The following is a 24,004-nucleotide window of genomic DNA, read 5'->3' as shown; positions in this document are numbered from 1 at the left end:
AGTTGAAGGTGGGGAGGAAGATAAAAGGATCATGGAAGTCTGAGTCTGAACCTAAGTAGTGGTAGAAAGGGATGGAGCACTGGGGACATACTTGAGAAATTTAGGATGTAAAATTGGCAGAACTTAAATGATGGATGGGTGTTGGAGGTAAGGGAGAGGTTGATGTCCAGGATGGTTTCCATCATTACAAGTATCATAACTTGAGAGCTGAGTTTAGACATTATTTGAATACAGGTATAGAATCATCAGGAAAATTATTCTCAAGTTCAGAAGTCTCCTTTAAATGATCTGTTTAAGTTATGAATGGTTATATTTGAAGTGTGCATATCAGAATTTTAAAGAAATTCAGTGCTTTTAATGTGTATTAATGACATTTTACATTATTTTTCCAGTTAGCAGTCCTTCCTGCTGATTATGATTATAACAGGAAGGTTTGGGTCCTGAATATACACTCAGTTATACAGCTTCCTCAAATGACAATTAAAATAAATTTACTTTCTTTCGGTAACTTAAATGACCACTAGGTGTCACTAGCAGTTAAGCAAGTGTTTTTAATGCTTTTAAGAAGGCAAATACTGATAGCAAACATAGAGTTATAGGCCAAACTCCCTTTACACTCTTTAAATTTATAGAGGATCCCCAAAAACTTTGTTTATGTGGGTTATATCTATTGATGCCAATTACAAATTTAAAAAGTTAAAAAAATTATTTATAATATACTCATCACATGTTAACATAAGTTTCTCTTTTGAAAAATATATTTTCTAAACCTAACCATATTCAGTGATAAGAGTAGCATTTCCATATCTGTTTCTACATTTAAATTGTTGTTATATGTTGTTTTGGATAAAGTATCTGAAAAAAACCAGTTCTCACATGGGATGTAGTTAGAAAAGAGGAGTATTTTAATTGTCTTTTAAAATAATTATGGTTCTCTTTCTCTGATACTCAAAATTTGATGAGACGTAGTTTCTTGAACTTTTCATGCTCTATTAAATTAAAATCTATTGGTTTATATTGCCCTTTGAGTGTATCTTATCCCTGCATGATTTTATAACCTCATGCATTGGTCATTTGGAAAATATTAGTTAGCTCAGTGATGCAGATCTTCCACATGTTCATATATTTTGATTTATAATATTAAAAAGTAACATTCATATGCCACCACTTATCTCATCAATAATGTCTTTAAATATTAGGAAGCTGCCAAGCTCACAGTGGCTGATACACATTTTCTAGAATTCTAATTTTCACTTGAAACTTCAAATTTTATCATTAACAAAATGTACCGTCAATTGTCTTCCTTGAATTGGGAGGTTCACTTCATGAGTTTTTGAGAAATGTCTTGTAAATACCCAAGTCTGAATAGGCAAAGTGTGTCTGTCAGTCATTCTTTGAAATAAAAATGGTGTTTCATGGAAAAAAAAGTGGCTAATTTCATAACTCAAACAATTTCTCAGGTGCTTTTCTGGAAATACCACTATACTTCAAAGCAGAAATGCTTTATGTGCACTTTCCATTTCATCACACAGAATATTAAAAAAACAGACTCAAGAGGGGAGATTTAATAAAATTAATAATTTTTACTGCTTCATCAGAGACTATTCTAAAGTGAAACTGACTTTTTTTTCCCTAGAAATACATGACAGTAACATGACAAAGTCATGGCAAGGTACATGCCTTATTAGAGAAGTTTGGTGTCATTGCCTTGATTTCATGCTAAGTAAGGCACCAGCAGTTTTACCAACATTACTTTTGCACCATATGTGCAAAAATCAACACAGTGAAAATGGCAAATAACATATTATTAGTTTCATGGAAATAGCTTTGACATCACAGACCCGTGAAAGAGGACACCGTAGGTCTGTGGACCATAAGAAGTGCTATTGTAGTCTATGATAATATTTTATCAAAATGGAGATAAACTTTTAATCTTGCAGTTCTTGTCACTGAATTTGAGTGAAATTTTCTCTATGTGTAGGCTGTATTTACATTGAAGAAGTTTTTAAGTGTGTCCTGATCCTAGATCAGAATCTTACAGTAATTTATGTATAGACCTATAAAATAACAAGCGGTGGAAGGAGGAATGGGGAGTTAACTCTGCTTAATGGGCCCAGAGTTTCTGTTTGGGATAATGAAAAGATTTTGGGAATGGATGGTGGTGATGGTTGCACAGCACTATGACTGTAAATAATGCTACTGAATTGTATACTTAAAATGGTTAAAATGGCAAATTTTATGTTATAAATATGTTACTGCAACAAAATTGTTTTCTTTAAACTTTTTTTTGAAAGAATTTCAAACTTACAGGACAGTTGCAAAAATATTACAAAACCCAAACAGAGAATGCCAACATACCCCACCCTCACATCTACCAATTTTAACATTTTGCCATGTGTGTCTATTTATTTATTTATCTGTATTATGAACATTTGAGAGTTAAGTTGTATATATCATACTCCTCGAACACCTAATACTTGCATGTACATTTCCTAAGAACAAGGATAGTCATGGTCACTTACATAACCACCGTAAGTACAATTAAAAGTTCAAGAAATTTAATATTAATATAAAGCTTACAATCTGTATTCCAAGTTTTCATGCATTCTAATAATGTCCTTTTGAGCCTTTTCTCCTCCGTTATTAGTTCTCATCCAGGATCGCTATTACATTTAATTGACATTGTCTCTTCATTTGCTCTTTTTTAAATTGCGGAAATGTGTATATTCAACTTAAAGTTTCCCATCTCAGCCAATCCCAAGCATACCATTCAGTGGGATTTATCGTCTTCACAATGTTGCCGTACCCTCGCCACCATCCATTACCTGAACTTTCCCATCATCCCAAACAGAAACACTATACCCACTATGCATTAACTCTCCATTCCCCTTTACCCTATCCCTGGTAATTTCTACTCTACTTACTGTCTCTATGAGTTTGTATATTCTAGCTTTTTCATATAAGTGGAATCATACAATATCTGTTACTTTGTGTCTGACTTATTTGATTATATATGATGTTAGTTTGTTCAGTTCAGTTCTTTCTTTTCCAGTCTGTGAAAGACTGTTCTTTTGTCTGGGTGGGGGATGGGAGAGTAGTACCACAGTACCCTGATTAAACAAGATGAGCCCGTGAGCATTTTGGCTTCACATACACACTCAAAGAGAAAGAACAGGTATCTGTACATTAACTCATACTTTTAGATGTCTTACGCTTTCATTACTTCCTAAATGAAAATAAAGTATCATGATTGGGGTGTAAACATGGCAGCAGATGTCTGTGGTGGGGGCCAGGAGAAGAGAAACAAGTTCCTACTGGGCCTAGGTTTCCAAATGCTGGTGTTGGGCTTCAGAATGACCTGGGAAGCTTTTTAAAGTATAATATTTAATTTTCTTTACCACTGTCACCACCATCCTTAAGATACTCTGTTTTAGTAGGTCCAGCAAATTTGGGTTTTTGTTTTGTTTTGAAAGCTCTTCACTGATTCTATGCAAACCCACTTTGAGAATATCTCACTCAAGGTATTTTTAAAGACAGGGTGGGAGGATCTTGAATTTGAAGAAAATGTATCTATAACCTTTCATCTGCTTCTGGGCTCTTTTTCTAGAGAAAAATGCATTAAAGATGTCAAGAGGGAAAATTCAATATTCCATCTTTTCCCCCCCCTCCCAGAATTTGATCCTCCAGCTCCCTTTGTCACTCGATTTTTGAACACAAGAGCAATGAAGGAAACCTTTAAGAGCTACATGGAATTGCTTGTTAGCATTGCCTTGGACCCTGACACAATGCAAGCATTAGAGAAGAGCAATGGTACAAACTGCTAAGTAGTACTTTCTTGGTGGTACTTTCTGGATTTGTTTTCTATTCTTGTCTGTTAATTACATGTTTATATATTGTTTGGGAAATAATACCTATACATTGTCAATTAAGAGATTTGTAATACTTTGATACTGTAAAACGGGTCATACCTTTTCATGCGTTGTCTGAATATTTGAACAACTATATACTGAATATATTTTTATTGCTTTCTACTGGTGGGAAAACTAACTACCCACCAGTTTATTTCAGTTCTAGAATCTTTATCATCCTCATAGCATTTCACTAAGTTTCTCTATTACATGGAACTGTGTAGAAGGTTCAGATGTCAATACAATTTTTTCCAATAATTGGAGAGATGGTAATGTCTGTATCTTCAGTAAAAGATAAATCACAGGGAAATTTTTAAAATTAATTGGTGTTAAGACAATATATGCATTGGGATATATCCATTAATACCATTCCTTTATACTTAAATTTAGTAAATTTTAAATAGTAAAACAGGGATGAAATTGAAATATGAAATAAAATTCATGAAATGGTAATTCATTAATCTAATGTTACTCAGTCTTTTAACAGAGGGGTAAAAAAGAAAGCAGGAAATTTTGGATAGGAATCTTTGTCATACTTTTATTCTTTGCTTTTCTAAAATAACTATTTTGAGTCTTTCACTCTGTTTTTGATACTGAGTCTTGATTGTTTTTCTTCCCTGACTTCTTTGCCCCCAAATTACAGTGAAATGAGAACATCCCTTGGTCATGTTCAGTTTTTATAGAATTTTATAATGTGAGATAAGTTTATATTTTGTAATACTGTTATTTCCAGATGTGGTAAGTGAGATCTGGAGATATAAGGCAAGGTGCCTACTGGACACCACAGCTACCATCAGTTCGTGTGGCAGAGACAGGGTTAAGGCCCAGGACTTTTGGACCCAGTGTACAGCATATCCCATCATCATACTACGTAAAAAAAAAAAAAAAAAAAGAGTTGGAATTTTAACAAGTTTTCATGTTGATAGTGTTTCTGTTACAATGAATTTTAATGTTGTTTCAGATGAGCTACTTTTGCCTCATATGAAAAAAATAGATGGCATGCTGAATGATAACAGAAAAAGACTTCTTTTGAATCTTCATTTGGATCAGTCATTCAAGGTATTTCCTTCACATGATTTATTAGCAAAACTCAGTAGAAATCATAGTCTTAAGTACAAAAGGTAGGAAAATTATGAAAGTTTTACAAAATTTTTTGCCTAACATAAATTTGGGTTTTATTCATTAAAAGTCTTTTTATTTTTATAAGCAAATTCTTGTTGTTAAACAGTTTTTTCCCTGATTAAATTTTCTCTTTCAGGCACTTATAGTCATCTAGTATTTTCAGATACAATTTCCAAATGTTTTCCAAAAATACTTCCTTTAAACTACCCTATTTCAATCTTGTTTTTCTTTTAAATCTTTTCAAAATTTTTCTTATTTTTCTCTATAATTAAAATTGGGCTTTTCTTATCATAATTAACAAAATTCCCTTTACTTACTTGACTTACTCAACATGAGAAAAAAATTGATTCTCACATAATAGTAGGAGATATGTATAATTATATCTGTTAATATATTTTGGCATTGTAAATTGGTTTTGATGTCAGCAATAATATAGAACAATAAAATGCTAATCTAAAATCAGAAAATTTATCATAAAAACTAGACCTAGTAGTTGAAAAAATTCCAGCTTTTCTTATTCAAAAATATAACATTTTACTACATCTTAGAATCATTTGAATATGTCTACCTTGAGAAAGTTTTTTTATTGATGGTGACAGTATTAGACATTTATATAGCTATTTCAGATAAAAGTGAATATTGATTTCATTTTAACTAGGTGAAAATTGAGGCACAGAGCAAAGTTAAGTTTTAATGGCATTAAACTATAGTAGAAGTTGTGTATATTTCACTGCCTTGAACTTATGGGGTGGGGAAAAGGGGAACAGACAGAAGCTGGTATGAAGCCCAGTACCAAGAATTTACTCCTAGCCCATTATTAATTGCTGCCTTCAAAAGAAATATTCCTTTGGAAAATACCATATTTTCTGGAAGCAAATGAATGTTGTTTGATATGTGTTTCCTAAACACAGTTTTAAAATGTCAAACCAATTCTCTTAATAACTTGTTTTAAAATAAAGACACCACTTGAGATTTAATAGATTCAATAGATATTCCAAGTTTATGCAGTAGTTTTTGTGAACAACTGAAAAATTAGTTTTCATATTATTTTCACAGAAAAAAATAGTATTTATTTTGTAATTAGTTATTAATTCTGATAATTTTCTTATAAAGCAGTTTGCATTTTAAAGCCAAATTATACAATATTAAAAGTTAGAATGATTTGTCTATAGAATGGAAAATATAACAAATAGTATATTAAGAATGATTTTCTATTCTTTAGAAATAATTACCACTGTTTCCCATGATGGTCTTGTTTATTTTAGGAGCCTTGAAGCCTTTGGAAGTTATGATGCTCTGTCAGTTTTCCTTTGAAATTCATGTATTTCTGATCATCTTTAGTATCTAGAGCTCATTGGAAAGATCATTTCAGTTTTCTCCTTTTATCTCCATTGGCCATAGTGTTGATTGTTCCCAAATTTAGACCCCATTTCTAGTCTTTAAATTATGTTTCTTGTAAATAGTAATTCTGTGTCCAAAATTACTCAGGCATAGGCATATTTTAAATAGAAAGTACCAGAATGTATGATAAAAGCTTGACTACATTAAGAAAAAGAGAAAGAAGGTAGAAATTGATGATTACTCAATGTAGTAAGATATGCCAAAAATTCTATTTGTAGCAAATGAAATTTAGTTCTCTCCTACACTTACATCTAAGGAAAAGTATATAAACTGTCTATAACAACAACAAAAAACACTATTCATGATTACAATTCCAGGTACTTGGAAACAGTGTATGTATTTGGAAAAGAGTAGACTTTAAGGTTGGAAATGTTGGGCTTATCAAATGAGGCTACTTTGAATCATAAGTATAATGGGAATACTTTACTTTTTTGTGTCACTTAAATGATGTTAGTAGCTCAATTTCATTTTATGAAAGTATAATCAAACTGGTTAAATTTAGTTATAAGTGTCATTCAGTTATTATTTGTAGCTTGTTGTGTCGAGATGATTTGCCAAGTAGGTAAAAGCATAAATATTCCAGTTGCTTTTAAAGAATGAACTGGAATTGGTTCTGCCACGTGGCCACTCTATTATCAGCAGTAGCTGTTGTCACTGTGGTCAGAAAACTCCATAAGCCTTGTGTCAGGATATCTTCACAAGTGCTTTTCCTGCAGTCAGAAGCAGCAACAGAAAATGCTTGTTTTCCTCTGTATTCATTCTCGCCCAGGATCCAATGACTTCTTTATAGAATTTCAAGGTGTTAACAGCCTGAGTTTCAGGGTGTTGACAGTGGTTTAAAGTGGCAAAGCTTTGAAGAAATATCTTCTCTTTCCCCTCCCTGTGAAGACAGAGAGGTGGCACTAGAACAAGTTCTGGGCCTTGCTCAGGAGTGCCACAGTGTCGCATGCTGTTGTCTACAGCAGGTCATAAGGTCAGCCCAGATTCTAGAGGTGATGAAATAGACCCCCAAGTTTTGATGAAAGGAGGTGCAAAAAATTTGTGACCATGTTTAATTTACCATACCCTATCAGTAACCTCCCACATATATATATATATGTATGTATTTATGTGCAGCTGTGTATCTATTTAAAGAACTTTGAATTGTAGTTTAGATCCGTTTTCTTCTGTTGTTAATTTTGCTTCCTTGTTTTAAAGAATGCTTTGGAAAGTTTTCCTGAACTGACGATAATTTCTCGAGACTCTAAAGCAAAAAGTGGGGCATCTACTATTTCTAAAATCAAAATGAATGGCAAAACTTATAATAAGAAAACTCTAAGGACTTCCAAAACAACTACTAAATCTGCACAAGTAAGTGTATATTGATTGATGTAACTATATTTTTTCATATAATTCCTACTTAGAACATATGAACAAGCAAATATTTTTTATGTTCTTGGTGTTTGAAGTCTTTTCAGGAAGGAATGAGCAGCTCTGGCCTGAGAAACAGGAACTCATTCTTGTTCATTGTTTTTTTCTCCAGTTCCTAGCACAGTATCTAGCATTTAATAAGTACTCACAAATTTTTAAAATAGATACTAATAAGCAAGGAATCATCCCATGCTTAAATTTATATTCATATTTTATATAGTTTTTTTATCATTGGGTACACATGCATAAATAAAAGTGTGCTTGTGCACATTCCATAAGAAGTTTCAATATTGATTCCCTGTCTACAAAATCATTAAAGTTGAAATTCATTTATCTTCAAACATAGTATTAGTTGGAATTATTGATCTTCAAACAAGTATATTCTGTAGAAACACATTCACAAATACATAAAAAATGTATGCCCTTGCTCATTGCAGAATAGTTTGTAAGAACACTTGGCTATGTGCCAGTTTGAGATTGGATAAAGAGCTGCCCACACAATGTAATAGTATGCACTTTTAAAAGGAAGAGATAGATTAATTCATTCTTTAAAAAAAAAAAAAAATTGTTTGCCTGTAGTGTGCCATAAACATTTCTGTGTACTGAAGTGGCCAAAAATCCCTGCCCTCGTATAACTTATATTCAGGTTCCAGAAGGGTGTCCAAGTTTTTTTTTTTAGGTTAAGGAAAAAATGTTGCAGAACAATATGAATAGTATGATGCCATTCTTTTTAAAACATTAGTGTTATTAATATAAATGTTATACATGGGAGAAACCTATGGAAGAATAAATAACATGCTTTTAACCCTGTTTATCTCTGAAGCAAGGGGTTATAACAGGAAGCTTTCTATAGGGTTTAAATTTTTTCAAATAGTGTGTATTACTAAAAAGAATAGAGATTTAAAAATATAATTACAATTCTTGTTTTGAATAGGCATCTTATCCATATTAATAAAAGCTAATGCCTACCCAAATAAGTCATTTTCAAGATTGCCTTTGAGACTTTTGCTCCAATATTTTCCTAAAAGTATCCATAGTTCAGAGGTTTCATGAAAGATATCTATAAACATGTTTCTTTTTATAGGAGTTTGCTGTAGATCCAGAGAAAATACAGCTGTATTCTTTGTATCATTCACTCCATCATTATAAATATCATGTTTATCTGATATGTAAAGATGAGGTAATTTCTTTATTTTTATTTATTAAAAAAATGTATGTTTTCTGAACTTTAAGGAGACTCTAGTTATAGTATTTTTAATGCTTTAGTAAAATGTGTTAAAAATGTGTATGTGTGCATTTTGCTTATATTCTACTGTAAATGATTAGAAAATTTATTGTTCTTTTTCTCTCTTCCTTATGTTTTGTGCTCAGAGTAATCTGAGGCTCACTACATCTTGTAGGATCTATAATTGGTAATGTTTTAAAGCTGTTAAGTGGTTGCTTTACATTGCCACAATAAATGATGCTTTATTGCATTTTGTTTTCTCATACTGTATAATGATCCTACTTTAATTCACTGTAGTAACTGCTTTGATATCTTCTTGTCCTCCTTTTCACCAGAAGGAGGACAACATATTATCCCATATAATTGCAGAGAATGGGTTTTTGTGCATTGGCATGAAGAAAAATGAAAGTTAAAATTTAATTCTAACTTTGAGATATCATAAATTTAAATTACCCAGAAATTATATATGGCATTAATACCACCTCTTATGCATAGAATATAAGGAATAATTTCCTTAGACAGATTAAATGATTGTATACAGTATACCTTATTTGACCAGCACCATCAGTTTTTTAATTAAAAGTGTTAAGTTGGCTCAAGGCCGCACCTGATATGTTTGACAGTAGTCTAGTATGGAAAAATGTTCATATATCTAACTTATGTCCAGCAAAGGAGAAAGCAAAGGCAGGGGTATAAAATATATTGACTGTTTTTACAATGCTCTAAAATGCAGAATTGGCCCCCAAATTTTTCATTTGGCTTTTAACACAGTTGGAAGGAATAGAGAAAGTTTGGGACCCTTTTCCAAACTTCCTCCCTGCCCCCCAGGGTGCCAAAAGTGACAGGATTAGTTTTCACCCAAACTTAGGGATAAACTAAACTAAACTTAATAAATAAATAGGTATTTGAGGATGAATTAAGAAATCTTTTTTTTTTCATTTGGAATATAGAAAGAGTAAGCCCTTGTGAGGAGCTTTAAGTATAAAAGTGGTAAGTGTAACCTAATGAGGCAATTTTCTTTATTTTAGATTTCTTCTGTGCAGAAAAAAAATGAAGATTTAGGACAGGAAGAAATTGTTCAACTTTGTATGAAAAATGTAAAATGGGTAGAGGACCTGTTTGAAAAATTTGGAGAACTTCTGAATCATGTACAACAGAAATGTTCCTAACATTTCCACAAAATCCCATCTTTTTATAGCACTAATGAAATGGTGGAGGGGGATGTTCAAAGAGGGGTCTAGGTCGTCAGATAATCGGATGTCAAGCAGCGGTCTCCCTCAGGTGTGCCTGCTTCCGTCATGGAACTTGCATCATGACCTCTGCTAAAGAACAGTGGTGCTGCCAAGGAAGTCAGTCCTTTGGAAATGAACCTAAATCCCACCACATTTTTATCCTAATGAATGATTTTTCTATTTACCTTGGGTAACTGAGTTTTATTTTCAGAAATGTTTTTGACAAATGATGAAGCATGCACTAAATATAATTTTTCTTTATTGCTAGAAGAGAACACTTAAGTAATTCAATTATTTTTCCTGACTGACTAAAACAGCAGAATGAAAGAGAGGTGGCAGAAAGCATATATTTGCATTTGTATCTGGCCACAAAACAGATAGTATTGTACATTAGGTAAACAGATCTGGTGTGATGTGACATTCTATATGAGAATATCACCAATTTTAATATGATAATTCAGAAACTGTATTCTGCTTTACGGACCTTTTACTCTAACATGTTCAGGAAACTGGATGTGGAATTGGTGCAATTCTATGACTGCTTTTTGTGTCAATTTATATTATGATGAAAAAACAATGACATACTATTTTCCCTATCTCAAAGAAAAGTATTTTCCTTTATACTGTGTTTTTTTTCCTTTGGAAAAATTTTCAATTGTACATTTTATCTCACTAATAGTTGTATTTTTCACAAAGAAAATATTGTGGTTATAATTATGTTTGATGTATCTGTAATACACTTTTCATTATTTTCAGTAAACCTTACTTAGTTATATGTTGAATTTCTATTGTAAACTCTATCTTGAGGTAACCATTCTTGTTCATACAGATTGGCTTCAGTGTTATCCAGAACACACCTTCAGTACTAGAATTAGTTTAGCTTTATAAATGGGGTTGTGTTAAACACTGCAGTAATTTTCTAATTCATGAAAATAAATTTCTTACTAAAATAGCACTTGATTAACTGATTTGTTGAAGTAAAAAATCTAACCACATTTTACATTTTGAAGGAAATTTGATAATTAGACTATATGCAGTGTTTAATACAGCTTACATAACTCCTAGAACTGGAAGTGGTGCAGCTCTCTTTTTTGGTGCCTTTCTAATCTTTATACACACTATCGTAGCTATCTTTAGTTTAATAGTTAGTGCTTCAAGTAGTTTACCAGAGACAGTGAATGTATTAGGTTCAACATGACCTTGTGTTTTATTTGCGTTTGCCAACAGGATGCCTTATTTGTTTGGGAAAAAAGATTTACTAGTGTCATTCTAAATGATCTCCTTTTTTTAGGATTCTAAAGAAGTTATTAAGCATCATACGTTTGTTTGTTTTACCACCATTTAGTGCCTTAAGTCCTATCAAGAAAGCAATGTTACTGCTCAGCGCCCAAATAAGACATGCTGATGTGGATATTGCTGTTGTCTTGATATTGAGTTAACAGGCCAACTTCTTAGACTTAAAACCTCGGTAAACTGGCAGAGAATTGAAGGTAACATGTAACTTGATTTGAGGGGGAAAAAATTGTAACATTGGGTGAAAGATAAGTATTTGGATTTGAGTTATGCTTACATATTTATTTCTGATGGTTATCTTATTAAAAGCAATAATCCTTAATACTTAGATAATAAGATACTCAATAATGGAAGTTCTCTCAAGGGTTTAAATGTCTCTTTTCTGAAAGGTTCTTAAAACTTGCTTGGGCAGCTTTTATGAAAGCAGAAGTAGCCTATTATTAGAATCATTTTGCTTAACACATGTGAGATGCAGAATCTCAGCAGTGGGAACATCATAAAATTAATTTTACTACGTAAAGAAGAGTAGTAAGCAGCCATATTTCTTTCTGATAGTATTAACTCCGGACAGAATTGGTTTCCTTTATTTCCAAGGTGCAGAATAGAGAACTACATCTGATGTAATAAGTATATATCTTTATATTACTTCCCCAGCTTACTTTCCTGAATGATTGCTGGTTTAAATATTTTTTAAAGCTGCCTTGGATTTAGGTAACTCTTAATTAGATGTTTGAAATCACTTGCCACATTTTCATCACAATAAGCCCAATGGAAAAAAAAAAAAGATGTTTCCTTAAAATTAATCTATTGTTTCCTGTAAAAATAGCCCATTTCCTTTTGATCTGCAGTTACCCTCAAACTGTTTGTGGTTATATTCATGTTAGTAAAACAAGAGTTTGCATAATATTGGGAGCCAATTCTATGATACTACCTTTAGGAGACCTAATTAGTGTTGCACTGTCTTATCTCATTTGGCCCATATAACAGGCATGAAACATCAACCTCCAGCCCTAGAGAAAAGTAGGACTATTATGACAACTATATATGAATCCTCTCTTTCTATAAAGCTAAGTAAATACCTAACTGGTAAGCAATTACATCCTGCCAGGGAGTTTGAAATTTATGATACAGAAATACTTTAGATTGTAGATAGAGTTAAAAAGGTAAAGCACATGTTGCCAAAGCCCAGGAAAACATTTTTAAGAAAGATTGGATTTTCCTAACTACAGAGATCTGGAAATAATTAAATGTTAAAAAAAAAAAAGATCATTGTGTTCATGTTCATATCTAGTTCAGATAAGTGAATAGAGAGAGGGCTTCCTTGTTTTTATTTTCATTATAACCCAGTTTTCATTTATTTGATTCTCTAACAAAGTCATAAATTTATAATGAGTTATGAATTATCACAGTAAGTCTACGATAAGAAATGTCCATTTTTCTATTACATTATCAAATAGGAAACATTGATAAAATAGAAAAGTCTTATTTTAAAATGGCTTCAAAAATTTTTGGAATACCTTAAATTTCTAAATTTTAAAAATATTTCTAAAACTCAAAAATGAAGATATATAGATGGACATTATGACTGTTTTCAAAGCTTTCCCCAAATTTAAAAGAATCTCATTTTTCTTATAATATACATATTTATTTCCTATTAAGCACTATATTCCAACCTTTACTGATTTTTGAGATATACCCAGTAAACCAATATAGCAGCAGGGTTATTAAAGCAGCTTTCCCAAAAGTTGCTTCAGATGTGCAAGTTCCAAATTTTATTTTATCTGTATACAGTATAATCTTTGTTTTAAACTATATTTCCATCAGTTCCTCAAAAGTGCTTTTTAAACAAAGTGAAATGTCCCAGGATAAGTGCTTCTAACTGTGTCAGTGGCACTTGACACACAGCTACATAAATGAACAACACAACTTGTAGCATCTTTGTTCACAAATGCATGTTTTTACAAATTACCTTTATTTATAAGTGACAATAATTGAAGCTAAGGATACAAAGAAACTTGCTGCATTTGTAGTCCAGAGTTTCAAGTGGTCCATAACACAATGTATGGAAATGTGAAAGACAATTTTGTATATTCGTTTGTTACTAACTTGGATCATTAAAATGGAAACAGTTTTTAAACAAAGAATGTTTGTTTTTTGGTTTTTTTTTTAAGAATTGAAAACTGAAAACTAAGGTATTATTACTAGCCCAAAGAATCATATTATAGATTACTTGCACAGAGTTATTAGGTACACATGGTGCACAGTCCACTCATTATTTTCTCAGGATTATTTTAAGTCAACACTTGATGAATTATACAGCCTTAGCTGACAATATCAGAAAATGCTGAAGAGATTCTAAAATAAAACCCTTAACCCTTTTCCACCTGTAAGGAATTATAAAGCCATAAAGTTATACCTAATGATTGTTTATTTGAAAATAACGTGCATAATTAAAGTAATTAATAATATCATGATAGCTTTTTTTTTGTTTTAACTAATAAATAACTATTCATTAGGTTAAAAAGAGTGTCCTGACTGGTCCTTTGTCTTTCAGAATAAAAAGAATCTGCCTTAACCTTCTCAGAATATTAAAAAATACTAGGCATTTCAAATAAAGACTTTTTTAGGTTTCTTTTAATTTTTATTTTTGTTAAAGCAATGTAAGTTCATAGTTTAAAAGTCAAAGGTACTACAAAGTTTACAGAAAAAAATCAAAGATAATGTCAGCATATTTGTGAGGTTGTAATTAGTTTTAGTTGTAAAAGCACTTATTTTTCATTCCTTGACTTATTTTATTATAATTAGAAAATAAATCTTTAATGTCATCAATGATCTCTATTAAAAAATACGTTCTTTACATCTCAGAGAAGCTCTCTAAACTCAATTATTTAACTTGACTGTTCTCCAAGAAAATATGAAAGAATATATTTCTACTCTTTTTAAATGGAAAAATTTTTATTAAACCTATTCATGCTTATTTTTTTAATTGTTGACATAATTTTTTATTTCATATGGCTGTCACCAGCTATATGATGCAGGAGTTTGAGCCAAGACTTGACAAAGGGAATCACAACAACTTTGCCAATGACTTACCCATAAAATTGATAATCATTAGATGACATAGCTCAATAATTTCTCTTCACATTACTATATTAGTCAAAGAGGTAAATCCTCTCCCTGCTTCTGCCAAATGGTAATTCAAAATTTGTCTAGTCTTTGTAATACCTTCTGAGAATTTTTATATCTTAACATCTCTTTTATTGACTAAAACACAAAAATAGTTTATTAGAATGTCATTCAATTGATTGGCTTAATTTTATTTTATTTTGTTTCAAACAGAATATTTTTCTTTTATCATGCTTGTTTTAAAAAGAAAAATAAGTCAAAAAAGTGCAGAAAATTTTAGAGAAAAAAATTAGAAACCACTCTAATAAATCTTGTCATCTACCAAGACTTGCTTTCAGTTCCTAAGTGTTTGGGTTTTCTGTGATGTGGCTTTAAGTAAATGCCCAGATTTCAGACACACCCATGTTTAAATGTAATTGAAAAGCTTATTCCAAATTGAAATAGAAATGATTCTGGATTATTGATCATTTTATATTATTTATATATCTGTTCTTCAGTTAGCATGAATAATTCAGGGCCCACTGGTTTCAGATAAAAGGAAGATTCAATTACCTTCTGATCTACTGTAAACCTTGTCTATTTTTTTACGTTAATCAGGAGTCAGATCATTTTGCAAAAAATAATTTATGTTTTACATATAATTTACTTGCAATGCCTAGAGGGTTTGTTTTCACCCAGAGTAAATATAGAAGATTTTCTTTTAATTTCGCTTCTTAAAATATTTAGAATAAAGTAACAGCAAAAACCATTTTAAGCATAGAATAAAAAATAAAGGACATGGTTGAAATGTTTTTCTTAAGCTGCAGCCAGAATGATCTTTCCTCTGTATTTCCCCTCTTCACAACCCTTCCATGATGTTTCAATACCTGTAATTCAAATTCTTTAACAGTTTGCAAAGCGCTTCATGAAATGGTCCCTCCTTGGCTTTCCTATTCTTAATTCCCTAAGGTGGCCCAGACTTAAGGAATTTTTTCATTTCCGCAAATGTATATGTTCTTTTCTTGCCTTCAGTCTTTTACATTCCCTTTAGTAAGACAGTCTTCGCTCACCTCTTTTTTCTTTAGATCTCAGCTTAACTTCACTTCTGCTGAAACAGATTAGGTTCTGACACTCTGGAGCAAATTAGGTGCCCTATGATACCTCTAATGTAGCATTTATCACACTTTGTCGTGGTTCCTTTGACTGGTGGTCTCTCATTGGCCTGACTAAAAGCCCCCGTTGAAAGGACATGTTCAGTTTAGTTTTGCATTCCCAATACCTAGTGTGGTGTCTGTGGTATAGTATATTCTCATGAAACATTTGATGAATAAATGGCTCCATGAGAAAAATTAAAAGGAATATTAAAAATATAAAAACAGAAAAGAATTCATTGGACTTTGCAATAACGGTGTTAATGACCTTAGTGAGAAGTAGTACAACTTCAGAGGGAAATGACAATACCAAGATATCAAAACTTGCTGGTATTTTATGAAAAGGCAAAATGTAGTGGCCATTGTCTTTTATACTTTGTCCTCAGATCCTATTCCATCTGAGAGAACCCAGGGACCAGGACTGATATTCCTCTGTCTTTCAGACTTGAGACCCTCCAAATAGAATAGTTAGGGAAGAAGGTCCTGGAAAAATAAGTAAATGATTCTTTAAGATGCACTTATCATGAGTAAAGTATTCCAAGGGGGGAGGTTCATTTACTTGGGGAGAGACAGGGAAGGCTTCATGGTAGCAGTAGTAATGATTATGCCTCAGAGGCTGGGAGGATTCTCAACAGAGTGGATGAGAAAGAAAGCATAAGGGTTTGTTTCAGGAGAGCTGGGTTTCTGCTTCAGTTCTGCCCCTAAATAGCTCTACCCTTGGGCATGTCACGTGAACCTTAATCTGGATCTTGGTTTTCTTATTCTGAAAGGAAGAAACAAGGTCTTTTTGAGCTCTTAATGTTCTTTGATTCTAGATAGAGACTGGAATGTTGGGAGAAATGCAAAAGTGGTCTGGTTTAGCAGCAGCAGAAGAGAGGCATAGCAGAATAATAAGAATGGAAAGATGTTACTACATTATTTACTATCTTTTTTACCAACTTCAAAATCACTAAGCAGCTAAAATTCACACCCACATGCTCAGGCAGTGTTTAGTTTGTCTTGTGACACTAGGGAAAGATTAATTAGAAACATGTTTTGTATGGCCTATTATAAACTACTTAAGGTCTGAACCCATATGTCTTCATTTTATATCTCCAACACGGCAAAGCTTTTCATACAATAGTAACTTAATAGGTATGTGTTGGACAGATAGGTGAATATATAAACAAGAATTTGGAATTGGTTTAAAGCATTTTCAAGCTGGCCTCCAAGTAGTTCAAAGTACCTGTTGTCAACTCTAGGAGTGCCAGTAGTATGTTCCTTGCCTTCCCTTTCTATGTTTAAAAAAATATATCTCTCTTATGGTATTCATCATTTGCATGTCAGTCTTACTTCTCAACAGACCAGAGTCCATTCTTGTAATTCTTATATTTAATTTCCCTTTAATCAGTGGAAGTGATGGACTATCATTAGAGTGCAGATGTCTTTGAGCAGTGAAGGAAGAGAATTCAAAATACTAGCAATAGCCTAACAGAATCTGGCTTGAAAATGAGTTTTTAAAATTAACCTTGTTTACACAAGTTCTTTATCAATGATTTAAAAATAGTTAATGGGCCAATCAGTAGAAATTCCTTTCAAAGGCCATTGAGTTTATTGTAAGATAATGTTATTTGACTTAAGTTTAAGTCAGGAAGTTAGGGTTTTTCACAGTTGAGTCTAATGTGAATACATTAATATTATCACAGGAATTTGCAAACAATTCACTATCAAAAGGATTAAGTATTAAAGCACCACTGCAAGGCAAAAACTTGACTAAAGTATGCCTGTACTGCACATAAATATTCTGTAATCCAAATGAGAAAGATGAGAAAAGTCATCATTGACTTCTGTAGCTGAATTCACTGAGGTGTCTGAATTACACCACAGAAAAGTTTGTCAGTTTAGCAAATAGTCATGACTGCTTGACTTAAAATCATCTTTCTGGGAACTTCCTGGGAAGATGGAGCAGGGAGCTACAGGACTCCTCCCAAAACAGCTAGTAGACAGGCAGAAACTGTCTGAAACAACTGTTCTGGGGCTCAGGAAACCAGGGGAATACTGCACAGCATCCAGGGAAGAGCAGGACAAAGAGGCTGAGAAACTGCAGTAAAGAACAGGAATTCACTCACAGCAGATGCTGGTGCCCAACCCCCATTCTCGAGGTGAGCTGCCTCGGGTCCAGTCCCTGGTTAACTGCTGCAGACTGGAGGGATGTGGAAGCCCTCTTCCCCAAGAATGGAGGTGGGGGCCACAGCCAAGTACTGAATATAGCTTTTGATTGGCAAATTTAGATCACTGGGTCCCAGCTCTGAACCATGATCTAGCCTGCCCTGAATCATGACCACCACAGCCATTGTTTCAACCACACCTCCAACAGGAGCAAAGATGGTGGAGGTTGAAAGACACAGGGCCTCCTAGGGAATGCTGAGAACAATTTGCTGAAACACATCATCTGCTGGGCAGGCCAGGAAAGTGCAGCTTCAGGGAGCAATCAGAAAGACTTTGGCATCTTTCCTGACACTCTCTCCAGGGCTCTTTACAACTGGGCTGCACCCCGTACATGGGTCCCTGGCCCTGTTTTGGCTGCAAATATAGAGGCAACAAAAGGAGAGTTAAAAAAAAAAAAAAACTGTAGAGGCAAAACAAAAGCAAACAGAACAGATCAAGATTCCTGGAGAAGGAACAGAGGAAAGGAAGTTTTCTCCTGGAGGTGAAACAATTGCACAAATAGTGCAATCTTAAAAATTGTACTGCATATCCAGGGCAAGAATCAGACAACTAAGAGCTGAAAAATTCTGATCAAACAGGCAAATTCTAAAGGTCTAGAATAAGTTGAGCCAAGTGTCAAAGAAGGCCCTTAACACAAAGCCAATCAACATAAAACCCAAGGAAAGAGAGAGAAATTGACCTGAGTAAACTCATCAAGATAAACAGATGCTTAGACATCAGCAAAAAATTACAAGCTATACTAAGAAAAGAAGAAGAAACAGGAACATATGGCCCAGTCAAAGGAATAAATAAAAACTAAAGAGACACAGAATTTGAAAAAACTAATAAAAGATGTTCAAACAAATCTAAATCAATTTAAGGAGAATAAGAAAATATGGCTAAAGAGATAAAAATATTAAGATACTGGGTGAGTATAAAGAATTTGAAAGTGTGAAAAAACAACAGATTTTATGGAATGACAATCACAATAGAAGAGATTTAAAATACGCTAGAGGCATACAACAGATTTGAACAGGCGGAAGAATCAGTGGTCTAGAAGATAGGACAACTGAAATCTTACAGGCAGAAGAACAGATAGAGAAAAGACTGGAAAAAATTGAGCAGGGAATTGAATGGCTGCACAAAGCACACAAACATATGCATCATGTGCTCAGGAGAAGAAAAGGTGAAAGGAGCAGAAAAAATATTTAAGCAAATAATGGTGAAAATTTCCCAGCTCTTATGAAAGATATAAATATACATGTCCAAGAAGCACAATGTATTCCAAACAGAATAAGTCCTAATAGACCTACTCCTAGACACAAACTAATCTGAATGTCAAATGTCAAAGATAAAGAGTGAATCCTGAAAGCAGCAAGAGATAAGCAATTCTTCACTGTGATAAGATTAAGTGCTGATTTCTCATCAGAAACCATGGAGGTGAAAAGGCAGTTGTACAATATATTCAAGATACTGAAAGAGAAAAATTGCCAGCCATGAATTCTTTATCCAGCAAAACTATCCTTCAGAAATGGGGGAGAGTCTAAAATATTACAAAAAAAGAGAAGATGAGAGAGTTTGTTAGCAAGAGAACTGCCCTATGTGAAATCTAAAGGGTGTTCTGCAGGCTGAAAAGACAAGACAGGAGAGGGGCCTGGAGGAGAGTGTAGAAATGAAGATTATCAATAGAAGTACCTAAAAGGATAAAAAGAGACAAAAATAAGATGACAAGTAGAAGCCAAAGGACAAAATGGTTGAAGTAAGAATTGCCTTTATGGTAATAACAATGATTGTTAATGGATTAAACTCCCCAATCAAAAGACACAGATTGACATGCTCCTTTACATCGTAAAGCCTGGTGCCACTGCTGCCACCTGCACTTCCACGCCATCACCACCACCGATACTCCCTGCCTTGCAGCTGCCGCCTATTTCGCCCCCATCTCGGGACCAGTTGTTTAATTAGGCCACAATCATCAATGAGTAAATATATTCCTCAGTTCTGTGGTTCTTGTCACACATTTATGCAGTTTCTGAAGGACAGTAGAGATTACTGCACAGCATGACCTCTGGGCGGACAAGTGAACCGTAGAACCACAATGCTACTCCAACGAGAAATCCTCATAAGAGTAGTTAACCTGGACACAAGTGTTGAATTGAAATTTGCAGAGCATTTTACAAGAGTTCTGACCTGGATAGGTTAAACCTCAGTGCATGTCTGTGATGGTTTGAAGCTGTATGTAGCCTAGAAAAGATCATGTTCTTAAAGCTAATCCATTCTTGTGGGTGTAGACCTATTGTAGGTGGGATCTTTTGATTAGGTTATTTCAGTTGAGGCATGCCCCAGGTGGGTCTTAATCCTCTTACTGGAGTCCTTTATAAGAGATGAAATTCCGAGATGCACACAGAGAAGCTGAGAGAGAAAAGCCAGAGGCCCTGAGAGGGAAGTACAAGCAGAAAACAGAGGGAAACCAAGAAACAAAGAGGACACCATTGAAGCCAGAAGCTGGAAACAACAAAACCTAGGAGAGAAGAGAGAAGGACCAGCAGATGCCACCATGTGCTTTCTCATATGACAGAGGAGTCCCAGATTGCCAGCAGCCTTTCTTCAGGAAGAAGGTATTGTCCTGTTGATGCCTTGATTTGGACATTTTCACAGCATCAGAACTGTAAACTTGTAAGCATAAATCCCCATTGTTACAAGCCAGCCCATTTCTGGTATATCACATTTGGCAACTTCAGCAAACTACAACTTCTTTATATTGCTTCAGCATTACAGGATTGAAGAATTGCTGCTTCTTATTAGGAGGGTCATTTCATTTCCATTACTCCCACCTTCACACTAAAGGCACTGAGAATTTCAAGTGGAATATATTGAAGTGGACTTCACTTTATTTACATCATTTCTGTATTCTATTTTAAAAATTCTTTGATAACCCTTTTGAGTGTTTTTTAACTAAATTAACATTGCTCAAATGAATCAGCTCCTGTGGAAGTCACATACAAATACATGAGATTTCTTATTACACACAATCCAACCAGTGCTACCTTAAGCAAATTTACAGAGGAATTTAAAAGTATGTAGTTACCACAGCAGTAAAAGTATGTTGAAGCAACTTATCACACTGCTCTTGTGGACAAAAAGGCTTCCGTGTTCTTGATTGGCCTTTTGATGATAGTGTACCCACCATCCAACCAGATTGCTGATGATTGGTTAAGTCTTGTAAAAATGAAGTTTTGTGAAGAACCTGGTTGCTGCATTGCTGTTCATTGTGTTTCAGGTCTTGGGAGAACTCCAGTGCTTGTTGCCCTGCATTGATTGAAGTTGGAATGAAATATGAAGATGTAGTACAGTTTATAAGACAAAAGCAGAGTGGAGCTTTTAACAGCAAGCAACTTTTGTATTTGGAGAAGTATCATCCTATAATGTAGCTTGGGCTTCAAAGGCTCCAATGGTCACAGAAACAACTGTTGCATTCAATAAAACAAGGATGCCTGATGCCTGATGCTATAGTCTTGGAAGTGGAACCTGAGAGAGGAATGACTTAATTTGTCATACATATTAGCCAACACGTTGGTGAATATGTCTAATGAAGCTTCCACAGGGGCACTGAAAAGCAGTTTTACCACGCTACAAGTTTGACAGGATTATAGCCTCTTTGTTTGGGTTTCAATCAGCCTATTTGGACACTTAGCAAAAGATTCTTGCTGATCAGCATTTAAAACAGGCTTATCAATTATAATAATTGACCTTTTCTGAATCATGCAATTTGAGTTATAAGTCTTCTTTAAATCTATTCCCATGCCAGAATCTTATCAACATATAAGAAATTTAGAGATAATAGGGAGTGATGGAGGTATGGGATGTTTTGGATGTTCTTTTTTATTTTAACTTTTATTTGTATTCTTTTTTGTGTGTGATAATGAAAATGTTCAAAAACTGTGGTGAATGCACAACTATTTAATGGTACTGTGAACAACTGATTGTACACCATGGATGATTATATGATATGTGAATATATCTCAATAAAATTGAATTTAAAAAAAAAAGAAATTTAGAAAATAGGTGCCAAAATATCCAGCACAATGCTTGTATATTTTTAATCCCATATAGAACTGAAAATTCCAAGAATTATGAACATCTAGACCTTATGTGGTTTATTCTTTCAGTCACTTCAAACATTGAAAGTAGGGCTATATGGTTATTTGCCTGTTCACTTTATGTTTACATCTCCCACATTTGTACCAGTATACATTAGGTTTTCACAACCACTGAATTTTGTTGGATTTATAACAAGTTTTACAGTGATTATTTAGTATCTGTCTATAAATCTCATTTTGTGATGTTAGAGAAAACTCCATTTTGAAAATCTACATTGTACAGAAGCACATCTTTATTGTCTCCAGATGAGAAAAAGCCTTATACTTAACTTAATGTTTGCACTTTGGGGTGCAAGACCAGGAGGGCCTACCAAAGGAATGGGAGGAAACTACTGAATATTTTTAGTAAAATGTTGCTTTTGTCTCATGCAGAAAATGTAGAATATACTCTTTAATTAAGTACATATTTTTCAAAAGTAGAATTGCTTTGATGTGGTAGTTACAATAAGTTTTAGTCATAAAATTTCTGAAATTCTTGTAATTTTTCCCCATATCTACTGGCAGTTGTTTTCCATCTATTGTTTTTGAAGTGTGATTTTTTTCCTTCTCTTCCCAACCTCTCTTGACAAAAAAGAAGCAGGTTTCTGATAATGATTCTGCAGACATATTTTACATACCTTTTCAGCTGTGTAACTTAATACTTAGAAACTTGATAATTTGTTTTATTATGTAATTGATAAAATGGTGATGTGTATTAATGTTGGTTCAACCATATATTTTATACTGCTCGGGAATGTGTGGTTATAATTCTGTGGGAGAAATAGTCAGAGTTCACCAGCTTGTCAAACCTAATGAAAGAGCTTAAAAAACTAAATAAATAATGATATGCAACAGATTGGCAGAATGGATTAAAAAAAGTGTAATCCATCTATTTGCTGTCAACAAGAGCCTCATTTTAGACCCAGTTATACCAATAGGTTGAAAGTGAAAGGCTGGAAACAGATATTCCATGCAAACTAACCAAAAAACAGCTGGGGTAGCTATACTAATAAAGGGCAAAATAGACTCTAAATGCAAAAGTGTTATAAGAGACAAAGAAGGGGAGGCAGGGCAAGATGGCAGACTGGTGAGCTGTATGTTTTAGTTACTCCTCCAGGAAAGTAGGTAGAAAGCCAGGAACTGCGTGGACTGGAAACCACAGAGCAATCTGACTTTGGGCATAATTCATACAACACTCATGAAAATGTGGAACTGCTGAGATCAGCGAAATCTGTAAGTTTTTGCGGCCAGGGGACCCGCGCCCCTCCCTGCCAGGCTCAGTCCCGGGGGAGGAGGGGCTGTCAGCTCCGGGAAGGAGAAGGGAGAACTGCAGTGGCAGCTCTTATCAGAAACTCATTCTACTGATCCAAACTCCAAACATAGATAGACTGAGACCAGACACCAGAGAATCTGAGAGCAGCCAGCCCAGCAGAGAGGAGACAGGCATAGAAAAAAAACAACACGAAAAACTCCAAAATAAAAGCGGAGGATTTTTGGAGTTCTGGTGAACATAGAAAGGGGAAGGGCCCTGAGGCGCATATGCAAATCCCAAAGAAAAGCTGATCTCTCTGCCCTGTGGACCTTTCCTTAATGGCCCTGGTTGCTTTGTCTCTTAGCATTTCAATAACCCATTAGATCTCTGAGGAGGGCCCATTTTTTTTTTTTTTAATCCTTTTTTCTTTTTCTAAAACAATTACTCTAAGAAGCCCAATACAGAAAGCTTCAAAGACTTACTATTTGGGCAGGTCAAGTCAAGAGCAGAACTAGGAGAGCTCTGAGACAAAACGCAATAATCCAGTGGCTGAGAAAATTCACTAAACACCACAACTTC

At 33.9% G+C, this 24,004-nt stretch overlaps 1 protein-coding gene and 1 pseudogene across 1 annotated transcript in view; both read left to right on the top strand.

The window, feature by feature from the left end:
• QSER1 (glutamine and serine rich 1) overlaps window positions 1-12,930 on the top strand; it is a 99,612-nt gene extending 86,682 nt beyond the window's left edge. The window contains exons 9-13 of the mRNA XM_037838960.1: window positions 3,673-3,810; window positions 4,870-4,967; window positions 7,629-7,781; window positions 8,926-9,021; window positions 10,095-12,930. Of these exons, the coding sequence (XP_037694888.1) occupies window positions 3,673-3,810; window positions 4,870-4,967; window positions 7,629-7,781; window positions 8,926-9,021; window positions 10,095-10,235 (626 nt within the window). The 3' untranslated portion in view covers window positions 10,236-12,930. The remainder of the gene's footprint in view (window positions 1-3,672; window positions 3,811-4,869; window positions 4,968-7,628; window positions 7,782-8,925; window positions 9,022-10,094) is intronic.
• Window positions 12,931-17,960: 5,030 nt separating this feature from the next.
• Window positions 17,961-21,973, top strand: LOC119536920 (annotated as a pseudogene).
• The last annotated feature ends 2,031 nt before the right edge of the window (window positions 21,974-24,004 follow it).

Source organism: Choloepus didactylus, chromosome 6 (genome assembly GCF_015220235.1).
Source record: "Choloepus didactylus isolate mChoDid1 chromosome 6, mChoDid1.pri, whole genome shotgun sequence".
Taxonomy (NCBI): domain Eukaryota; kingdom Metazoa; phylum Chordata; class Mammalia; order Pilosa; family Megalonychidae; genus Choloepus; species Choloepus didactylus.
The sequence above is the reverse complement of the archived record's forward strand: the minus strand, read 5'-3'. Positions and strand labels throughout refer to the sequence as shown.